At 37.0% G+C, this 24,423-nt stretch overlaps 1 protein-coding gene across 5 annotated transcripts in view; it reads right to left on the reverse strand.

The window, feature by feature from the left end:
• The window catches only part of LOC121316947 (SAM and SH3 domain-containing protein 1-like), a 330,556-nt gene that overhangs the window by 20,043 nt on the left and 286,090 nt on the right, over positions 1-24,423 (reverse strand). For all 5 annotated transcript variants that reach the window (XM_041252344.1, XM_041252345.1, XM_041252348.1 and 2 more), the window contains exons 3-8: positions 22,635-22,685; positions 22,479-22,528; positions 7,647-7,687; positions 5,524-5,610; positions 5,234-5,346; positions 4,062-4,163 (exon numbers count right to left, since the gene is read on the reverse strand). In XM_041252344.1, coding sequence (XP_041108278.1) covers positions 4,062-4,163; positions 5,234-5,346; positions 5,524-5,610; positions 7,647-7,687; positions 22,479-22,528; positions 22,635-22,685 — 444 coding nt within the window. The remainder of the gene's footprint in view (positions 1-4,061; positions 4,164-5,233; positions 5,347-5,523; positions 5,611-7,646; positions 7,688-22,478; positions 22,529-22,634; positions 22,686-24,423) is intronic.

The raw sequence follows: 24,423 nt of genomic DNA on the forward strand, positions 1-24,423 counted from the left end.
TAATATACCATCACAGTGGAATCTGTCTAATAAAACAGGCAGATGAATAAGCTTTCAGTTAATTGTATAAACCTTATAATATATAAACCTTTTTTTTTTTTTTTTTTTTTTACAAACTATATGCCTATAACTATTGAACAAATACAAAAAAAATCCATGACCAACTCACTCCAGCTTAACACTGTAGAATATACTTATTTACTAATTTATTTATTTTTATAAAGTATAGTCCTCAAATTGGACGGCTGTAAATATACAAGTTATATACATTAAACATGTATTGTTATTTCTATTACAAAACAATAACAAACACATTCTATATTTTGAATTTATAGTCAGTTTTTTCATTATTACTGGGGAAAAGCATGAATTATAAGACTGGCACAGACGAGGATAGTACCGCACAAAACTAGATAATTGAATGTATCATCAACTCAAGGTCTAATCTAAATGAACCCTTTGCTAATAACTGTCTATCGAGCCTTCCTGACAATTTTCCATCCAATCATCCATACGGCTCAAATCTGAATAATTTTGGCAAGGGCTGAAGTAATTCTGTGATTCGTTGTTTTTTTTCTCTGGTTTCCTTAGAAACATGACATCATATTGCAAACAGCTGACCAAGCCAGTGCACAGTGCTAAAGTGGAGTTAAAGAGATAGTGGGCCTTTTTGTTTCGCTGGAAGAGAGCAAACAGCGAGCCCACAGGAAATGTTTTATTTTCTGGTGGATTGTATTAAATGTTTCTGTTGCATATCAAGCCATCTTCATCCCCAGTTTATGGCAGCACCAGGTGGCAGCAGTACAGCCATCCAAAGACCTTGCCTTCACCAGTGTGTTTCAGATGAGCCTCCAGAAATATCCTATAAAGAGGATTTCTGCCTCTTTGCCAATCTAATCCTCAGTTTTTTGATGCTGCCAACTGAACTATGCTTCTTTACCTCTGCTAACAAACCGGTATTGGAATGCACCATTAGTTTCATCAAGTCCACACCATGAACTGTAATGGTACCATGAATTAAACTAACAAGTCCCAAAAGGCATCAACATATTTTTGTGCATATAAAGCCTTTCATTTATATTTTTCAAAGTCATTCAAAGAGGAATGTTATTTTTAACTGATGTGTAATTATGTCTAGAACATTTAGAGCAGTCCCTTTTAATAAAACTTCGGTTAGCCAAAGAAGGGGAAATGGCCAACACTAAGAAACTAAAAAAAAAAAAAAATGTGTGCTCCATATGTCTTCCAGAGAACATTGCTCTGAACAAAAATGTTTAGAAAAATATGACGGGAAGACCTGATGTGTAACAAGAAGAACTGATTAAATAAAAATATTGAAATCACAATTATGTTGAAAAAATAATGCAAAATATGTACAACAAAACAAGCTAGGGCAAGTGAAGTGTTTTAAACCATACAGCCTGACCATTTTTTTTTTATTTCACAACAAACACCTATAGATTTCCATTTCTACATTTGTAATCACTGTGCACAAACTACCTTAAAATGCAAAAGAATGCCATTATACATTTTCAAATACATTTTCATATATAAACCACTGCATTACTCATAATAAGGTTTTTTTCAGTGTGTAAAAAGACGGTCCTTAAAACTTACCGGTTTCGGCATTTAGTAGGTTTTTGCTTTTGTAATTTCCCCAGACAACTTCTCTCACATTTCACTCCTTATGTTGCCATAATCTAGTCAGGACATGAATTAACTTTTCTGTAAACAATGCTTGCTCAATAACCTGTACATTTAATGCCTTGGTACCAAAACTGATGTATATCCTTGAACTGAAAACGCAAAAAAACCCCCCCAAAAACTAAAATCATAACAGAAAAATTGATTAGCTACTCCTGCAAAGCACTGGCCTGCTGCACAACTTGTAATAATGACTCAGATTGTCAGCTTGCTGCAAATTTTATATCCAAGAGCAGAGAAAAGGAGCGTTGTGTATATCAAACAATCCTGGTTTTCACTGGCAAAGGCTATCTGACCTCTTGCTGGCCTCCATATCCTCAATTAGAGTCAGAGGAATTCTAGCAATAGGAGAAAAAATATCTGCGGAGACCCTTCGCTAGCCAAGATGAGGTCGGACCCTGGAACACTAAGGGAGTGGCACTCAGCCACAAGCTTATACACAACGAATTTAACTGTTAGGAGGAGGAAGACTTTTTAAAAGGAAAATAAGTGTCTTTCTATTTTAAAGAATACATTGTTTCTTAAAGCTACATTAACCTGGGGATTAAAATTTTCCAGCCTTCCAGAAAGTGCATGCTCAAAAGAATGTGGGTTTAGTGAAGTCTGCACTGCACTGTTCTTCAAAGGTTCTGCTAATTTCCCTTTTTCATCTTCAGCTTCAAAGAAAAGGTCCAGGAAGCATTTTTTTTTAAAACCACAGATAATATGAATGCACCTTAAAATAATGTACAGTAGATAATCAGATTGAGTGCATGGTCATCACTAAGGTCAACTGAAGCCCCCACCCCCCCCCCAAAAAAAAAAAAAAAAAAAAAAAAAGATGCATTTGATTTAGTAAATTCTTGGGAAAACCCTAATTTAATGTACACTCCCACCGCACACATACACTGGTTTTCAAAAAACACAGTGGTCACATGCCATCCCTATATTATACAAGAAAGCAGCATGAACGGAAGAGCTTTCACAATTGTGTCATTGAAGGAATGGTGTCAATACACTAGTGATCACGGCTGTAAAAATCTAAATCCATTTTAACAGATTGAATAGCATCTTGAGTATACTGAAGTATTTTACTATAACAAAAAAAAAAAGACTGTAAATGATTAAAACCCATTAGAAGAAACAGGTCTTTAACTACCAAGGTCCCTAACTACATGGACTATATCAGACTATGAGGTTTCAGCTTGAGGGGGCCACCAACTTAATTGACTTTGTAGCCGGGGGAAACATTTAAAAAAAAAAAGATAATAATGAAAATATGTGTTCCTGTCAAACTGCATTGAAGTAAAGCCAGCTTATACCACAGCATACTATACTGTAAACCACAAGAAAGGAAGCTAGAACTGTGACTACATTCCCTCAACACAATGAACCCATCTTCTTCTACACTCAGCACATTTCAAGGACCACCTTTAATACAGTACATTAAATCCTGATATTGTAAAATATTCAGTTTTTCAATGGCTAGTAGTCAGAGTAGGAATGTCTGGCATAAATGTTTCTCTATTTAATCACAATGTTCACATCCTGTGATTTATTTGTACAATTGTGTTCAGTCTCTGCAAAAAACACAACCCAAAGCATAGCCCCTCGTCATGCTTCAGCTATGCTGGCATCCAAAAAACTTGCTGCATCTGCACCACAGCAGAGTTTTGAGCTCCACGTTGCTTCTGGTTCACAATAGGGTGAGTTAATGCATTGAGTGGTATGAATAGCTAGTGGTGCAGAAACCCTATGCTTGGATGAGGGCCCCTGTGAAGCTGGTGGCACAGTAAATTAAAATCATTACAGGAGCAAAACCCACATTTTTTCCTGCCATCAACATCACAACTCCAGCTTCCTTTGAATGTGTGTAAGATCCCAACGCATATGTTAGAAAGCTGAGCAATTTTATTTCACCCTGCTTTCATTTTGTATTTCAGCCCCCTAACCCTGTGGTCACACAACACTCTACTGGTACTCATACAACTCATACCCCTCCACTGGCACATCCGACCCGTGAGGTCTCGGTACGGTACGGCCACGGATGGTACAAAATACAGCTGTACCATACATACGACTATGGCTCTTGTACTCATGCTGCTTCTTTTTTTAAGAAAAAACAACAACTATCCTTAAAACAGGGTATCTTTAGCAAATCATATTTTTAAAACCTTCTTTTTCCCCTTCAACAGAACTACTTAAACTTTATTAAGACAATATAATCAGTAAAATTTGTGGATTATAAAGAAATTCCTAAATATATTTACAAAATATAGCGATACAACATCCAGCTGTACAGTTGGTCTACTCATTTTTGAACACCAAAAAAAAAGTATGCAATTTAGGAAATGCAGACGAGAAAATGCAGTACTTACATTGCAGTTTGAAGACTCGGTTATATTTGCATTGGATCCATCGACCCATTCTGCATTGTCAGTACTGCTGGGCTGTCTGCTCTGGGTCTCATACTCCTTCAACTAAGAAGAAGAAGAAGAATTTAAAAGACTGCTCAATTTCAATTGTTTTCAATAAAGGGAGCTGCCTGAGGGGTCAGAGTACACACTGCATGTTGTAAAGACAGCACCATATTGACATCCATCAAACACCACCACCATCATCACCACAAAATGTAGTCAACTGAATAAACAGAACCCTTGTATTTCTTTTAATAACCTCAAGTCATTACATTTACTTTTTTTTTTTTTTTTTTTTGGTTACTCTGCAAATTTGAAAATTCACATGCCAAAATAATGCTCAATTTTATCTCTAAATGCCTAACTGTATAAAATATCCCATTCTTCCATAAGTAACATGTGCAACCATGCGAACTGCTGTGATCAGTAAATTATTTCATGAACAACATTTATAAATAAATAAAGAACAAAGCATTTTTTTTTATTAATCTAAACAATTGATATATAAACCATTTTATTCTACAGCAATGGACACAAGTTTTCCATCACCCTATAGAATTAACTAACTTTGCTTCATAAAGTTGAATGAAACCTGCTGAATAATGTATAGTTAACATATTGAATTACGTACCGCTTTGTACTTTTCCATATATCAAAACTGAACATGAAATACTGAACGGCTATTATGGCTTCCGGTAAACTTTTGCGATATCATTTTGTAGTATCAGTGTTCATATATATATATATTTTTTTATTATGTCTTAATCCTAAAATTCTAGGTGATGCAAAACTTTTGACCACAGCTGTATAAACCACATCTGTGTGTGACATATACACATATATATAAACATATATATGTATATATATATATATTATATATATATAGACATAGTTCTGACTGTGTTCAAGACTGTTCTCACTATAGCCCATCTAACAATTTCCATGGATTAACTACACAATATTTACAAATTAGTTTGGGGAAAGGGTAAGAAAGTCAGTGGATGAGCTTGGACTTGGAAATCAGGTCTTCCTGGCTCCCCGTGCCAAGCCTGATCCACTAGGCCACTGTTCAGGCCACCTATGGGGAGCTGTTTCTGTTTTTATGATACAAGTAAGCAAAGGGGTATCCTTACCCTGGCCAGGGCCTCCTCTACAGTTATCATCTTCTCTTTCACCATCATCATGAGTTGAATCCGCTCTTCATCACTCATTGTGATCTCACTGGCCACATACCCAATGTCCTCTCCTGCAAATCAACGACAGTAAAGAGGAGGAAGGAGTTGTACAGCAAACACAGAGTGCCCAGACACAACCATCAGAAAACAGACTATATACAACTGAAAACAAGTACAGATAAACAAGACAATTCACAAACCAAATAAACTCCAACGCCAGGTACTGCATCAAGCACACATGGCTGTACCTTTTGAAGTCTGCCGCATGACTCCCTTCTGTGACTTGCGAAAATTCTGCCAGAAGGACTTGTTTTTCTTCTTGCAGTCCCCCTTTCCTTTTTCAAACAAAACAAAAAACAAGCAATGTTAGTCAAAAATTCTTGTGCAAAAAAAAAAAAAAAAAAAGATAGCAGAGAATCCGGTTGTATTTTCAAAAATGTTATCCTTAGATCAGAAAAACTGTCTAGAACGTTTCACTACAGCTTTTATACACTTGCTTTGATCATCTCTAATTCACCACATACAGAACACTAATTTCAGACTTGATTACACAATAAAAACATCTGAACGAATGCTCATTTCAGACTGTATTCCCAGACACTAGTTATATAATGAGATGAAAATACGTTTTAATAAAATGGACTCCGATAACTAAAAATAGGAGTTTCATCCATTTCATTCATGGCAGGAAACAGTCAATTTTTATTGGACAACATATTGTAGAAAATCTCAGAATACAGACGTGGACCAGTATTAAGATAATGGACCCTATTCACAAAAATGTTTTGTTAAGAACTGTTTTGTTTTTTTTGTTTTTTAAAGTATTTTGATTAACTAAAAATCGGTCGATGAAACATTTTTCAAGTGTTTCAGCCTTTTTGTTTTTCATTTTTCAAAGCCTCATCCTTAAAAAACCTTCCTTAAGACCACCCAACAACTCAAGCTGTACTGTCTGTCACATAACCTCTATATGGCAACCACATACACGTAGCACACAATATTTATACTGTAATCCTGTGAATATGAATTCACTGCCTCAAATAGCCTGTGATATGAGGCTTTGACACTATGGCAAAGGCAGCTTTGTAAAAGGAGTACAAAACCAGAGATGGAACCTGCAGAATCATAGAATACAGCTGTGTACAGAATATGCAAATATCTGAAATCGGTCCATATTATCCGGAAATCAAAAAGTCACATGACAACATAGGTCAGAGGTCAAAGTGAAGATGCTACCCTGGACAGCATACATCATACTGAAAATAAGAAGTCAGCATCTGAAATTTCTGTAGTTCAAGGTGTGGTAGCAGGGATGATGGTAGCAGCAGGTTTACAAAAACATGAAAGCTTCCTTCAAGGGGTAACCAAATGCCTTTTTTTATTTTCCTTACTTTCTTTTTTTCTTATACATGTAAAGGTGTTTGCAATCATCCTAAAACAGTTCTGGATTATTTTGCTCCCGTATTGGAATATATTTTATATTTTACAATAACATGCATTTTACTTTTAAAACAATTTAAAAGGGAAATGTAAAAAAGAAAATACAATTATTTTTTAAGCTATTTTCTCTATAAACAGGTACAGAATTATGATAACCCCCGTAAGACATTTATTAAAAAATGGTTTCGGTCTAGCTCGCTACTACTGCATTCTTGACAATGGTCTTTGGCAGGTAGTAAACCTTCAAAGTATTTTAAAACATCTCCGGTCTGCTACAGCTAAACAATTCTCAGCATTTCTCATTAGCTGTTTATATGAGTGAAAGGCTTTTGTTATCTTTATTTTGTTACAGATATTAACAGAAGTCAAAACAGTACAAACTGAAGGTCAGGTAATATGCATTTGTCATTCCCCTTGTGCGAATCACTATTCAGAGCCAACATAGCACACAGCAACAAAGTGAGTTAAATTTATAAAATGTAAATATGAGCAGCGTCTTTCTGACCACAGAGGCAAGTACATTATCACCTCCTGCATGAGACACTCAGTAATAATCTGGAGAAGGCTGGATTTGTCTGGGATTCACTGTACAAATGAAAATAACTGAGGCTAGTGCCACTTTTCAATACGTATTTTGCAACTAGTTTTACTTTTTGCAACTAGTGTGAATTTCCTGAATTAAAAAAAAAAAAAACTTAGCCGACAGCAAGAACATTGTAACTAACAAAAAACACAGATTTTTAGAAATGAGCATTTAGAGGTTTAATATTAAAACATTAAATCAGCCATCAGGTGTTTCTTTATTTATTATTTTGTTTCTTAAGATGTTCCTGTGCTCTTCCAGAAAAAAATAATACTTTGTTGTTCACAAATCCAATCAAAGGATTATATTAAAACAAAAAACAAAACTAATTATTTTAATAGTACCAACCTACTGATCCATCTTCAGAGCTTGACTTGTGAAGGGACACCCTAAAAAAAAAAAAAAAAGTTTACATTTTAAAACATAAGAGGAAGAGAGCAACTTTAAACAGTAAGTGCATGCGCCCTGTACCTACTATCAGATGCTGTATTTTTTCTCATTTTCTTATCCAGTCTTTTTTTTTTTTTTTTTTTTTTTTTTTTACTCTCTTCTGAGTTCCAAACTGATTTACCACCTTATGCTGCTTTACCTGGTTACAAACCCCCTGTACTTGAAACCAATCAGAGACCAGAGTGGAAAAAAAGAGCATGAAAAAGATCCTGCGCGTTTCAAATAGCCTGAGATCACTGTGACCCTCCCATGAACAATGGGGCTTTTCACACGCAAGACAGACTTGCTGCAACTGCAGCACTTGCGTGTTGCCAACATTTTTTCAAAAGGTCCTCCCTGTCCTGTCCCATCCCCTGCCCCCATACTGTACTCCTGTCATCAGTTGACACTTGTTGTTGATGTTAGCTCACTGAGAGCACAAATTGCGAAATATGTACCTTAATACTTTAAACTGGCACTAGATGGCAGTGCCACATTTTTAAAAAAATTAACAACAAACAAAAGACTGAGGATATTTAATGCAAAGTCCAAGGCTATGCACTGGTTTCAATTCATAACTAAGAGCAAACTAAATTACTCAAGCAGGTGGCAGTCTTTTCACAGCTACTGCTATTGTTCTTTCAGGATTTCCAACTACATTCTATTGATAATATTACAAATAAATACTTAAAATCATGAAGCAGTATACAGACTTTTATATATACAGTAGATGCTGGTTATTAGCAACCCTGATAAAGACAACTTTAGGTTATGAACAACGTTTTCTCAGGAACCAATCCCGCCCCATAGACTTTAATTTAAATGGACTTCTGATATTAGCAACTGCACGCTGCTTATTGACAGCTTTATTACTAGCTGCCAGGGCTACAGAACACACTTGCATGATATATGCATATACTTCATGCAGCTTTTATAACACACTGACTATGCAACTGCGTACTCATGGTGGACTGAAGCAGAATCGTGGCTTTGAAACTGGCTACAAAGCTGCACACAAAATTGAGATGGATTTACAGCGGGAGGTGGTACATTGCAAAAAGCAGACAAACGTCCGACAATTTCTTATTTAAAAATTGTGTTCTTTAGAATTGCTTATAAGTACAACACATTTTGGCAACTTTTGGTTAATGACAACTTTTTGCTGGGAACCGAGAGGTTGTTAATAAGTGGCATCTGTCTATATATACAGCTCTGGAAAAAATGAAGCGACCACTGCAAATTTTTCTTAAATCAGCATCTCTACATGTATGGCAGCCATTCCATTCCAGTGTCTGTTGAATTCCAACACAGGCACACCTCATTCTACTGAATGAGGTACTGATTAGGGGATCACCTGAACCAAATCTTATTTAACGAGGAAAAGTATAAAAACCACTCCTGTGGTCATCACTATCCTCTTGCAATAGGACCAGCTGGATGGCAAAACAGTGCTAGTAGTACCTCAAAAGTAATTGGAATCAAAAAATAACTATTGACCATGCCCAAAGAGTTGAAAAGGAAAGTTTTGAGTGAGGAAAAGAAGGGTTCAATTCGGGCTTTACTGGCAGAGGGATACAGTGAGCGTCGGGTTGCTTCCATCCTTAAAATTTCAAAGATGGCGGTTCATAAGAACAAGGTCAAGCAGCACACATTGGGAACAACAAAGCTACAGACTGGCAGAAGGCGAAAATGACTCTCCACTGACCGGGATGACCGCCAACTCATTCGAATGTCACTCAGCAACCGTAGGATGACATCAAGTGACCTACAAAAAGAATGGCAAACAGCAGCTGGGGTGAAGTGCACGGCGAGGACGGTTTGAAACAGGCTCCTAGGGGCAGGGCTGAAGTCGTGCAAAGCTAGAAAAAAGCCCTTCATCAATGAGAAGCAAAGATCAGGCTGAGGTTTGCAGAAGACCATAAGGATTGGACCGTAGAGGATTGGAGTAAGGTCGTCATCTCTGATGAGTCCAATTTTCAGCTTTGCCCAACACCTGGTCGTCTAATGGTTAGACGGAGACCTGGAGAGGCCTACAAGTCACAGTGTCTCGCACCCACTGTGAAATGTGGTGGAGGATCGGTGATGATCTGGGGGTGCTTCAGCAAGGCTGGAATCGGGCAGATTTGTCTTTGTGACGGACGCAAGAACCCAGCCAAGTACAAGGTTGTCCTGGAAGAAAACTTGCTTCCTTCTGCTCTTACAATGTTCCCCAACTGTGAGGATTGGTTTTTCCAGCAGGACAATGCTCCATGCCACACAGCCAGGTCAATCAAGGTGTGGATGGAGGACCACCAGATCAAGACCCTGTCATGGCCAGCCCAATCTCCAGACCTGAACCACATTGAAAACCTCTGGAATGTGATCAAGAGGAAGATGGATGGTCACAAGCCATCAAACAAAGCCGAGCTGCTTGAATTTTTGCACCAGGAGTAGCATAAAGTCACCCAACATCAATATGAAAGACTGGTGGAGAGCATGCCAAGACGCATGAAAGCTGTGCTTGAAAATCAGGGTTATTCCACCAAATATTGATTTCCGAACTCTTCCTAAGTTAAAACATTAGTATTGTGTTGTTTAAAAATGAATCTGAACTTATTTTCTTTGCATTATTCGAGGTCTGACAACACTGCATCTTTTTTGTTATTTTGACCAGTTGTCATTTTCTGCAAATAAATGCTCTAAATGACAATATTTTTATTTGGAATGAGAAATGTTGTCAGTAGTTTATAGAATAAAACAAAAATGTTCATTTTACCCAAACACATACCTATAAATAGTAAAACCAGAGAAACTGATAATTTTGCAGTGGTCTCAATTTTTTCCAGAGCTGTGTATGCGTGTGTGTGTACAATATATATATATATATATAGCCATGGGTCATCTAACTACCAGTAATTTGTCAATGGCTGTTCTGTTGCATAGTAAAACCTTGTAATATTTTGTTTAAGTAAAATAGAAAAAGGGCTCGATCCTGTTTGCATTAGGAAACCATCATTCCTCAGCGGTTATCTTTTCCACAGTTCAGAGGTTGCTGGCACCTTTTGTGCATATTGAGGGCTAAGATTTCTCCCTTTTTCACTTGAGGCTTTAGTTTTTCCTAGCAATTTTCTAGGGATTACTCATTTGATTTGCTAAGCAAATTCTACACTTATCTTTTCAAAAAGCTGTAACAACCAGGCAGTCGGGTAATTGTTCAGCATGAAAAAAATAAAAAAATAAGAAAGAAGATTGGATCCATCTATCCAAATATTCCACAACAAACAAAACCGTTAATGGAATTTCTTGTGCCTCAGACATTTTTATAAAAGTTGGTGAAATGAGTTCTGTAAAAATGATCTGGGCAATATATTTCAGTTTTATTTGTGATACTTAAACTTGGAGATGGGCAGAGAACAGTTCAATTCAATTTATTCCCCAGGATGGATTCTAAGGGGATTTCTACTGTACAACCCAAACAGGCTTTACTGAACTAAAAGGACCAGCTACCCTGGTGGTAAGCACACGAACCTCCTTTTAGATTTCAAAGACCATTTGAATTGGTTGTCCAGACTCAACTCAGCCCTTATATAAACCCATAATGAAACTGGAATTCAATCCCATGGGGTGAAAAGATAATTGCCTCAGGGATCAGACATTGTGCAAGTCGTAGTTCCTGAGCAGATAGGGTCTCCAGCAATAGACATACCACAGTCAATGTGTGCTAAAGCTCAGGGAACTAAACCACCATGCAGTACTAATTTATATATATATGTGTGTGTGTGTGTGTGTGTGTGTCGAAGCCACAGGTTGAGGGCATTGCACCCTAGAGGTAATAATAGTCTTCCCGAGGGGCATTTAATTTTACACTATGTGCTGAGTCTGCAGTACATAGTTAATGTATCAGTCAAAATAATGAGGCAAGGTTGGATAGCAAATATGACTTTATATACTGTAAAGCCATAAATATTTGCAAGCCTTTTATTATAGGTTTTTTCGCATATAAAAAAAAAAAAAAAAAAAACCTAAAACATTTTTTGTCATGAATATCTCAGTGCTGCACATATAATGTAGTAATATACTACTACCAGTGCAACCGGTCTGCAACATTTCTGGAGCAAAATAGGTTTTATGGGTGTGACTCGCCAAATATTGTGGTTGTTAATATTTATGGCTTTACAGTATTTTGTTTAAATATAGCTGATACAGCATAAGTAAATAAGTAAATAAATTACAGAAAATGCTTTTGAAGTTCATACTTCAAGTTTGAAGTTCAAAAAAGAAAGAAGACATCATACAAAACATTTTAAGTTAAAAACAGAATCAGTCGTCTTAGTTCAGTGTTTTTAGTGTCCATTTTTAAGTGAGGTAAAATAGTGGAGTGGAGGCCTTTACCTCCCGAAAAACTTTTCCCCAATCACATGACAGATACTGACTACGTCTGAATGGTGTAAAGATGTGCGGGCAATAGTTAATGAGGTTGACTACGATGAGTTTTTAACCAATCACAGGTCAGTGTCCAGTTCCAAGCACTGACTGATAATATATATATATATATATATATATATATATAAAGCGGATTTCAGAGATGCAAACAACCCTTTCGCTGTGAGAATGCAACAGAGTTTTGTACAAAAAAATAGGTACTTTTTTATGAATATATGTAATTCAGTATTGCATGGTAAAGTTTTTAACTGTAGCAGTGGGGAAAAAAATCTGGAACAAGCCATCTGTAAACTTTGCTAAGACCAAGAGTTCCTACAGCAAATTTAAATTAAGATAAACTGAATAGGTTTCAAGTCCATATTCATAATACGGCAATGGTTTTTTGCCACTTACCTCTTGCTATTGGCGTTAACTAGAAAGATATTTGTAACTGCATTCATTTTCAAGCAACTTCTTCGTACTGCTAAAAGTAACAGCAAATCGCTAAACATTTTAAACAAAAAATAGTATCCAATGTTCTATCCATTCTTTCTAATCTGGGTATTCATTTGTATGGCTATCTATCCATTGAGAAATACGTCTTTTATGCCCAGTTTGCTCACAGTCCCATTCTGCTGGGTAAAAGTTAGGATTCTCAACAATACCAGTGATTTGTGTTCCTCCATTCATGTGCTGCTAACTTTACCCCGAAAGTTAATGATGCAGTGACACTTGGCATCAGATTCCGCACTGACTAGCAGCCAAGAGCCATTTCACTCCAATGGGGGTGGGGAAGTCTATTTTATTGTGGACTGATACGCAGCCTCTAATTGAGTTGTGTTCTATGTTGCCACTGCCTTGGAAAGACTGAGATAAAGCATTCCTACGACCAAACCAACTGCAGTTAGCAGACAGAATGCCCTTTGCATACTGAAATAAACAAAAATTATCAATGGCATGTCTAAACAGAACGGACTACATTTAAAGAAGTATATTCTCTATATGCAGGGGCAGATTGATAAACCCCCTGATTTAAGATACATGCTTCAACAATTGACGTACATTACACACTGACTTACAGGAAATCAATTTACTTATGAAAAATGCTTTACAAAATGTATTACTATTAATTTATACAAATAGAAAAACACATTTTGAATCAGTATTTTCAACTACGCCTCTGTCATAAACAAACAAATACATAGAGTGGGGTGGGGAAGAGACAGGTTGTAAAATGTAAACAAAAACTCAAAAATAGGCTGGAGAGTTGATTGACAATGAAGTATTATGCATGTATTGTCCAGGGGGCAGGACCATAATTAGTGTAAAAACTGCCTGCTCCTATAAACGTTACACACTGAATACATGACAATTTACCTAACAGGAGGAAGGAGTGTAGAGGAAAATGAGCCTTCAGTATTCATATCAAATTTGAATGAACCTGAAGGCAAAACAAAGCTACAGGGTCTTGACATTGCTGGCATCAGTGTGAGAAAGACCGTGGAACTCAAAGAGGCCCCCATTTAATTATCATATCATTACATTGCCATGGCAGTGGCTCTGTAAGCAGGGGAAAAACCCTTCTCAGTGCATAGAAACACTGATATCTTCCTTTAACACTACACATTAATACTATGAATTAACCTGTAACAAATTTAAGTTAAATAGGTCACAGGAAATATATTTTTAAAACTACATTGTATTCACTTTTGTTGTTTTATAAAACACAACTTTCCTGGAAGTGCAATGAACATTTCAACTGTATGAAAATAATATTTCTGAAATTCCCTTGTTAACATATCACTCACAGACAGCTATTAAAATGTTCTCAATGTGTATCTTAAATTGCAAGATACACATTCTACTTCAGTGGTAAATACATACACTTAAAAACCTAAAACAATTAGCTTCAAGACTTTAATCTTTGAATAAAAATGTGATCTATCACTACAAAGCACCTCAACAGCTAAATTATTTCCATTACAAGTCAGCTCAATGTGGCAATAAATACATTAGGATAATGAATATTTCAGACCACAACCTGCATCAAGCAGTTTTGAATATTAAAAGGCCCACATTATGCACTCTACTGCAAAGGACCCTTACTGTATGGCAAGAGAGCATGTGCACAATGGAGTACATGCGATTCTTACTCACTACTCAGATTGCCTTTTCTGCCTTTTTGGAGACAAATCACACATGATGGCAAAATATACGGATACTGGGGGATGCATGCCAGAATCTGAGTTTCCTTTAACACCACTGTACAGAAATAAGGGCTTCTTCACTCTAATTTCCTGTCAGCGGGAAGAATTTGGGTATGTAAGTGCTTATTATCAACTTATACATGTGATGGGTTTGTTCATGAAAGAAACTGAACTGACAGCAATGGAAACTGAAGTCCTCTACTCAATCACACAGCAGGTACAGCTGGAGTGTCTCGCTTCCTCAGAACTATAATAAAGCTAGTTCAGGAGCCAAGCCCATCCAACCTTGTCAGCTGCTTCCAATGGACCAACAATGCTTCCAATTAGAGAAAACGTTGACAGCAGTTACCTTACATCTCTGCTAGAGACATGTAACTCTACCTATGCACCAAGATCAAACGACGTGCCTACTTTGAAAATCCCTAAACTAACATCTAATATGGGCCAACATGCCTTTGTATATCAGGCTTCATGTCTGTGAAATTCGTGCCTTCAAACATAAATATGGCGTCTTCACAATACAACACTCGTAAATATGTGTTTTAAATCTGACCAGTGTTGCAAATCCTGTAAATACTGACTATGACCAGGGTCAGACATTTACATAACAAATGAAAAATACCAAAAATAAAAAGTGTTTGAAGTAAAATAAAGTGTGCACGCAATATTTTGTTGAGTTTATATACATATATAATATCGTATCATGTGTAGTACAAAATTAATGTATGTATTAAAAAAAATTTGTAAGACTGTTTGTCTGGAACGTGTCTTTTTATTAAATCAATAGTATGAAATAGTAATCGCAGTCATTACCATTGTAATGTCAGGGGGTGAAAAATTAATTGACGGATGAATGTCATTTATGTACACTGCCGGCATAAAAAATTTTATATATATATATATATATATATATATATATATATATATATATATATATATATATATATATATATATATATATATATATATATACACACACACACACACACACACACACATACATACACTGCCCTACTATTGTTGGGCTATCATAATAAGCAAAGCAGATTAATTCATTCAAAACCAAAATAGCATTTGCTCCAGTGCAAAGTTTGCGCCACTTGAAATAAAACAAAGACTTAGCATACTAATACAAAATACAAGCAAACAAGCCAGATTTACCCAAAAGGAATGAACAGCTAATGCTTAACGACTGTATCTTTCAACAGGTGCAAAATCTGCACATCATTATTTTGTCACCGTCAGCTGCATACATCCCCTCATGCTCAAATTCTTTGCAGCGTTGTTTAATTGTTATTCACGGTTTAGGCATTTTAGAAAGGAATGTCTCTTCCATCACAATTTTAATTCCCAAAAGACTTGCTCCAATTATACACCTGCGCAAGTGCTAGTCAGAGCTTCTGTTTCCCTTCAGACCGTGTCCATGGTAACGGCTGAGCCTTGACAACTACGATTTCAAGTATTTACTTAATGTATTTTTTGTATAAACCTCCCAATTTAAAAATGTCATTTTATGCTTGCTTTAATATTTTTTTCATTTTATTTCATTTTATATGTTGCATTTCGTTTTACTTTGTGCCATTTCGTATTAGGGAAAAACATGGGGCTCTAGCTATACAAGCATTCCGAATGAGAGTGCATATTGATCCAATTGAGTTCTGGCAAAATCAGAGTTTGCTAGTCCTAAGATTGCTAGTATAGGCTCAGGGTCCATTTTTTTGTTAAATATCTCAGAGTAGCAATCAAATACATATATTACTAAGCACAGAAGGAAGAGGGTGTGTTCTCTAAGAATGCTTCAACTGTGCAATTGAATTCTCAAATCTCATGCAGTTTAGTGTTATTCTGTTTTTCTATTTGTGGCTCCTAGGATATAATACTACGTTCACTATTCCCCATAGGGTCGAATCACTAACATCTCTTGTGTCATTTATTTCTAAGAACTGTGACATTTTTCAGATAAACACTGGCAAACAGAAGGGTCGCTGAGAAGGTAAAGATTAAAGTGCCAATTCCAATCACTGCCCCCGAAACTACTAACCCTTAAATGTCATAGACACAGGTGCATAATCTGAAAATAAGATATTGTGGTTTAATTTTGTATCTAATAGAAAATAATTGATCTTGAATAAGAGTCATGAACAGGCGAAAAGAAAGAGTAGTCTGTGCCCGAGGGATGCGAGTGTTGTTTGGATAGGATGAGCAGAATGTCTATCTAGAAAGGAGTCTAGTACAATTATAGAATCGCCACCAATGATCAAATTTGTATGGGAAACATCTAGAATTAAGTGGAACACTTCTTGGTAAAAGGATGGCTCATCAAAGTTGGGCCCACAAATATTTACAAATGTAAGCGGAATGGAGTTAAGAGTACTTGTCACTAGAATATACAGGCTCTTTGGATCAAAAAATTAACTATAAATGAATGACATTGTTTTACGAAAAACAACAGCAACACCCACCCCTTGCCTTGGCCCCAAGGTTTGATCGATACATTTGTCCAATCCAGTTTGAGCGTATTCGAAACTGATCTGTATGTTTAAGATGAGTTTCTAGAAGGAACATATCTGTTGACAAAGCATTAAGGTGAGCAAACACTTTACCATGTTTAACAGGATGGTTCATCCCTTCACATTCCAAGAAACTACGGTCACCTTGTCACTGCTTGAATGACCTGGGTTATGTAACAGCACAGCTTTTCATGGGGCAAATTTCACCTGCTGTGATCATAGTCTGAGTCAGTTTTTCATCAAACAATTACTCCCTATAATAATAATTACATTTCAGCAATAACAAAAATAACCCTAGAAATAAGTCCACAAGGTGAAAGTCCCAAAATGTCCAGATTACCATTTGTAGGCAGTTTTTAAGTCTGCACTGATGAAGTCTAGAACCGCTAGCAGTTTCTTCCTCAAAAGTCTCTCCTGATGCCAGGTTCTTGGAAAAATAGTTTTCCCCTTCCCTCAGTTTGTTAAAAATGTGAGTTTCTCCTCCGACAGTTATTTTTAGTCGTGCGGAGTAGAGAAGACCACACTTCACTCCTGCCTCCTTGTATTTTCTGCAAATGGTGTTATGCCTGTCGCTACTTCATAACTTCAGTACTGAGATCAGAGTAGATAAAGACTCTCATGCCATTGTATCGCAATGGAAATTGCGTTCTCGCTAATCAAAGAACCAGCTGTTTTGTCTAGTGATAGTGGATTCTTGAAATAATTGGCCGTGAGCGAGCTCACAGTGCCAGTTTTGGCGCTAAGGATCTGTGTGCTCTGTTGACCTCAAACAGTGTCTTGAAGTTATCTTTCCCTAACAGAATGGGAATGAATTCAGCAATGAATTCCGTGGGTTGTTCATTTTCTGCCCCTTCTGGTGTGCTGACAATTCTGATGTTCTGGTGTCTGGATCGGGATTCCAGGTCGTAGAACTTTAAGAGTTTCAGTTTGGTCATAGTTGCTCAATATTAAGACTCTTTTTGGACTATCAGAAAATGTTTCAAAAAAACAAACAGATGGTTAAATTATGACAATGAGCCAGGACCCCCTTGTAAATTAGATGCATCTCTCAAGTCCTGGTTGAATAAATACATTTGAATTTAAAGTTTGTAATGCACCCCCAAAAGAGCAGTTCAAACCAGAAGATTATCTATCTGGAAGTAAATCGTACTTGGCGAGAGAGAAATATCCATACATCATGAAGTAGCATAATATTAACAGTGTTTATAGCATGTTTATTGGAAAACAAGTTCTACAAAAACAGAACATTTAGACCACCCATCAAAACCTAAACTGTTTTTAGACACTTAAAAAAAAATGCCAAGAATGAAAATCCCTATTGACACAGCAGAAAAGCTTAAAACACAGCCTCTTTTAGATTCATTTTAGCGGTTAGCTGCTATCTGCTGACCATAGAAGGCAGGAGCATCAGTGTTTCTCTTACACATCTGCCAAGGGGACTTCTGGTTACAGAACAGTTTGTGTACAAATATCACGTATATCCTCATTAGAACAATGCAAATCATCCCAATACATTGAGGCAGGATGCAGCATTTGGAGTTCAAGGTAACAGGATTTTATCTGGATTTCCTGATGCACACGGTCTACAGATACTGCTAATCAAAGTGGTCTTGGCTGTTGTTTAGTGTTTCCCAGTGATACATGACTGCTGCCTGGAAGCTACCAGTACCAAGTTCTCCAAGTGTCCTTGTTTCACTGTGACGGGTTAGAGGAGACAATATCACCTTGTCATTCAAGCCCAGGCCCATTACAGTTCCAAAGATAATACCTAGCCAGCTGTAATCTTTAAGTATGACTTAGCCATTGAAAACAGGCAAAGGTCTGCTTGTCAGGCATTTTTTTTTTTCTAATAATTTCCCTCTGGAACACCCACACACATAGGACAATTAACTCCATTGGCAAATAACTGATTTGCATGTATCATGTCTTCCCTGTTTCCCCTGAACTGATAGATCAGCCTGAGGGGAATCGTCAACATCCATCAGGATGTGCATGAGATGTTGCGATGAGTAAATGTTTCTGCGAATCCGGTAGACAATAAAAGCTATCTAGAAGGGGATCTCTATTTGGTATGTACAAAATAGGGATGAAACAATAGTACATTTCCAAGGCACAAATAGTTGCGAACCCACTCTTTCACAATACACTGATCATCACGATAGTAGTGGTTATTTTTCAATTACTTTTTTAACTTTATAAACAAAATAAAACAACAAGTTACTGGTATGTCTTTTTTTCTGTAGGACATGGTCTGCAACACAAGGAAGCTACAGACTTTAAAAAAAGAGAAAGAGTCTAGCAAGAATTAAAAAAAAAATAATTACTAGCACACAGGAGGAAAAAAATGACTCTTAATGAAATTCTCCTGATATTACCATCATTAATAGCTGCAAAAAATGATCCCTTTATTTAAGGGGAACATTTTTATATCCTTTTAAATAATATTCATTACATAACAGTTCCTTTTGAAACTCCAAAGTGCAAACTGTATACAGTACATTTTTTTTCAATGTGCACAATTTATTTACAGGCTGTTTGCCAGGAATACATGCCTGTCATCCTGCTCTGGATACAAGGTGGCGCGTTTTTATTTTGCACAGTCAATACACAGAGGGGCGTACTTACCAAGAATTTTCCAAATTGATTCGCTGGTAGGATGGGACCAGCAAATCAGATGCTAGTTAACACGAGAAGGCGAAGAGGAGCACGCCCACTGCTTGTCTGTTGCAAAAATATTGTAAATAGCACGGCAGGGCGTTCGGTGCAGTTTCGTTGATAAACTTAAACAAATGTTGTTAACTATGCGTGTTACAAAAATGTAATTATTGAATCGATTATCCAGTATTTATAGCCATGTATCTAATGAGGAATGGAATCGATCAAAAAATTGATTTTTTGATTTAATTGTAGCAGCCCTAGCACACACCGACGATGCTACCCTTATTTGGAGACAAAAGCATCTGTTCTGCTTCCAGCCACGTTTAGCGAGTATGTGACTATTATTTTCTACGATTATCGAATAATTAAAAAATGTTAACGATACGATTATCACGAATATTTGTAATCACGATATATATAAAATAATATAATAATTTCATAATCACATACTATCGAAAAATCATTTCATCCCTATGTACAAATTACAAAATTCTCCCCAGATACAGTCATCTTCTAAAGGGCAGACATTATGTGATTAAAATATGTTAAATTATGTTTAATACGATTTATTTTGGTGTTTGTATGTGTGAAGATATTAGCAGTCTGACTATAGTACTTCTACGTAAGTGTGAGATCAAGTATGTTTGTGTGTAGTTGGGGAGTGTTTAGTTTTGGATTTTTTTTTCTCTTTCTAATTTTGTCAGGATACCCCATCCAGCAGAAGAGACAAAAGTCGGAAGCTCAATGTTTGTATATCTCCCAAGGTCAGTGGGAAATGTGAAAGCACTGTTTTCATTAGCGGGGGTTACTGGGACTTTTATGTTAGTCACCCAACACTTCCTTCTTAAGCGTCCAGAATTCATGATAGTAGCTGACGCATTTGTCTTTTCCTGGTTTAACACAAAGCCTAACTTGGAATGTTGCTGGTCCAAGGAGCTGAATCAGAGAGGATCTTTGGTCAGTCACTGACTACATGTGATGACAAAAAAAAAAAAAAAAGATTCGATTCCTATTCCCCACCCCAAACCACAGTTTCGACATGCATTTGGCCATCTATTTTGTCGGTTGTGATTTTAAAACTAATATATATATATATATATATATATATATATATATATATATATATATATATATATATATACAGTGGCTTGCGAAAGTATTGACCCCCCCTTGGCATTTTTCCTATTTTTTTGCCTTACAGCTTGGAATTAAAATTGATTTTTATTTGGATTTCATGTAATGGACATACACAAAATAGTCCAAATTGGTGAAGTGAAATGAAAAAAATAACTTGTTTAAAAAAATTCTAAAAAATAAATAACGGAAAAGTGGTGCATGCATATGTATTCACCCCCTTTGCTATTAAGCCTCTAAATAAGATCTGGTGCAACCAATTACCTTCAGAAGTCACATAATTAGTTAAATAAAGTCCACCTGTGTGCAATCTAAGTGTCACATGATCTCAGTATATATACACCTGTTCTGAAAGGCCCCAGAGTCTGCAACACCACTAAGCAAGGGGCACCACCAAGCAAGCGGCACCATGAAGACCAAGGAGCTCTCCAAACAGGTCAGGGACAAAGTTGTGGAGAAGTACAGATCAGGGTTGGGTTATAAAAAAATATCCGAAACTTTGAACATCCCACGGAGCACCATTAAAGCCATTATTAAAAAATGGAAAGAATATGGCACCACAACAAACCTGGCAAGAGAGGGCCGCCCACCAAAACTCACGGACCAGGCAAGGAGGGCATTAATCAGAGAGGCAACAAAGAGACCAAAGATAACCCTGAAGGAGCTGCAAAGCTCCACAGCGGAGATTGGAGTATCTGTCTATAGGACCACTTTAAGCCATACACTCCACAGAGCTGGGCTTTATGGAAGAGTGGCCAGAAAAAAGCCATTGCTTAAAGAAAAAAATAAGCAAACACGTTTGGTGTTCGCCAAAAGGCATGTGGGAGACTCCCCAAACATATGGAAGAAGGTACTCTGGTCAGATGAGACTAAAATTGAGCTTTTTGGCCATCAAGGAAAATGCTATGTCTGGCGCAAACCCAACACCTCTCATCACCCCGAGAACACCATCCCCACAGTGAAGCATGGTGGTGGCAGCATCATGCTATGGGGATGTTTTTCATCGGCAGGGACTGGGAAACTGGTCAGAATTGAAGGAATGATGGATGGCGCTAAATATAGGGAAATTCTTGAGGGAAACCTGTTTCAGTCTTCCAGAGATTTGAGACTGGGACGGAGGTTCACCTTCCAGCAGGACAATGACCCTAAGCATACTGCTAAAGCAACACTCGAGTGGTTTAAGGGGAAACATTTAAATGTCTTGGAATGGCCTAGTCAAAGCCCAGACCTCAATCCAATTGAGAATCTGTGGTATGACTTAAAGATTGCTGTACACCAGCAGAACCCATCCAACTTGAAGGAGCTGGAGCAGTTTTGCCTTGAAGAATGGGCAAAAATCCCAGTGGCTAGATGTGCCAAGCTTATAGATACATACCCCAAGAGACTTGCAGCTGTAATTGCTGCAAAAGGTGGCTCTACAAAGTATTGACTTTGGGGGGGTGAATAGTTATGCACGCTCAAGTTTTCTGTTTTTTTGTCTTATTTCTTGTTTGTTTCACAATAAAAAATATTTTGCCTCTTCAAAGTGGTAGGCATGTTGTGTAAATCAAATGATACAAACCCCCAAAAAATCCATTTTAATTCCAGGTTGTAAGGCAACAAAATAGGGGGGTCAATACTTTCGCAAGCCACTGTATATATATATATATATATATATATATATATATATATATATATATATATATATATATATATATACAATGGTTACCACAGGTCCTGATACACTATATCTATCTATCTACATAATTTTTATTTATTTATTTATTTTTACAAAGGCTTGAAAAGCGATGATCCTTGACAGCTTCATCAGTAATTTGTGTCAGTTTTCAGAAGAAACTTACTTCCTCTCAGCTTCTGGCGTGGACACTGTGCTGCTAAAACCAAGAGACTCCTGTGGAGGAAGAAGATTATGGCAGTGAGTACACAGGGATGACTCGTGTCACACATTGCTTTGAGGACAGAATCTTCTTCTGGGTTTGTGAAAATGCAGTACTTACTTCAATCTGGGATCGGAGCTGGAGTGACATGGTGCTGGAATCAGGTTTCTCCTGAAATACAAAACAGATGCTGGCTTAACAAGGCAGCAATAAAACGTGGCAAAGTCCAGATGCACCATTGGAGGACACCAATAACAAACACATTCTTCGCAAGAAATCTGCACAGCCGCTTTCAGATTGCCAAACAACTTGGATTGCTTATGCTGGGGTTCAGATTTGGGGATATCCTAACTCAGTTCATATTCAGATTTTTTTAAATTATTTTTTTATTCCCTCAAGTTTTTTTTTTCCAGGAAAACAACCCAGCAACCCACATAACATTTTGAAACCAGCTGCTGCTCCCTTTCAAACACGCTAATCTCCAAATCAGGATTTTCTGTGGGAAGAGTCCCAGAGGCAGGGACGTGTACTGTCTGTTAAAAAGTCCTGTTAAAAGTACAGGATGAATTGAAGGCAAAAGATAGATGCCCCATACCTTCAAATTAGGCAGGGACCTTTTTGAAACTGTTATCTTGCCCTCCATGGTTATACTCTATGGCTACCATAGGTTTCAAAACTCAGTCCTCCTTCCTAAGCCTCTCCATTACTGTATACCAATATACAGTTCCTATGCATCTGCTTTCTCCTGCCAGGAATTTATTAAATTATGTCTTTAACAGAACACCTATTCTTAGCACACAAAACACACACCTCCCAAAAGAATAATCTGAGTAACACATACATTTAATCTGCCTGCTTTAAATACATTATGCTTATTGTTTGAAAATAAATAAACCATACCTCAAATAAAACCATACCTCCAAGAATTGCAATTTAATAAATGTTCTTGTTCATTTGATCCAATAAAAGAGTTTACTATCTTCTAAGATCTTGTAATAAATTTAAATTAAAAAAAAATAAAACACAACAATCATTGCAATATTCTGATTGTCATTATACTACTTTGGTCTAGTATTATACCTTCATAATTTCTTAAAAATAGGACCCTTAATATGTAGTGGAATGCAAAGTCTTGCACTGAAACACTGACCTTAAAACTAGTTCTCTTTTATGTTTTTTGATATCAGTGAACCTCACACATAATATGCATACTTATAAAACTGGAAACTGTCAATTTATTTAAAACCTGAAGAAAAAGCAAATCCCACCCCTTAAATTTAGTTTTACAAAAAATCGACACTTTGGCAAATTATTTTTTCCATTGTGAAAGGAAATCCATTGCTTTCAAAACAGCAGAGATCTAAGCGTTTGACCAACAGAATTTGTTAAGTACAGCCACTGAAATGCAGAACGCTTCACAAGAGAATTATAATTTCCCTGCGTGTGCGAGTATCCATGCGTGGTGTGTTTGCTTCTTGTAAAAGGACACAGCTGATCTTAATCAGTTTACAACCCTGTGGCGTGCTGAGCCCTGCACAAGTGTGTTTAGTGCTCAACACTCAGATGACAATGCCTTGCCAGGGCTCAGGTGTCACAGTCTGTGAGGAGGGCAGGGGAGTGCACGGGTCAGTGAGAAAAGGACAACATACCAGTGCTAGCTTGGCAGATTTTTGTTTGGCTATTACTCAGATCAGCGAGCGGCCAGCGATGCAGATTAGGTGGGAGATAATCTGTGGTTTTAAAAGGAGAACCCAACCACAAACACCACTTCTCCCCCAACACACATACCATGGGCTGGAGATCCAACAATAGCTTTTGATTATAGGCCAGTGCCCGTATTGTCCTTTCTAAAGTTCACAGACAGCTGTGGATTGGGGACACACACACACACACACACACACACACACAC

The sequence above is a fragment of the Polyodon spathula genome, chromosome 6, assembly GCF_017654505.1.
Source record: "Polyodon spathula isolate WHYD16114869_AA chromosome 6, ASM1765450v1, whole genome shotgun sequence".
NCBI lineage: Eukaryota > Metazoa > Chordata > Actinopteri > Acipenseriformes > Polyodontidae > Polyodon > Polyodon spathula.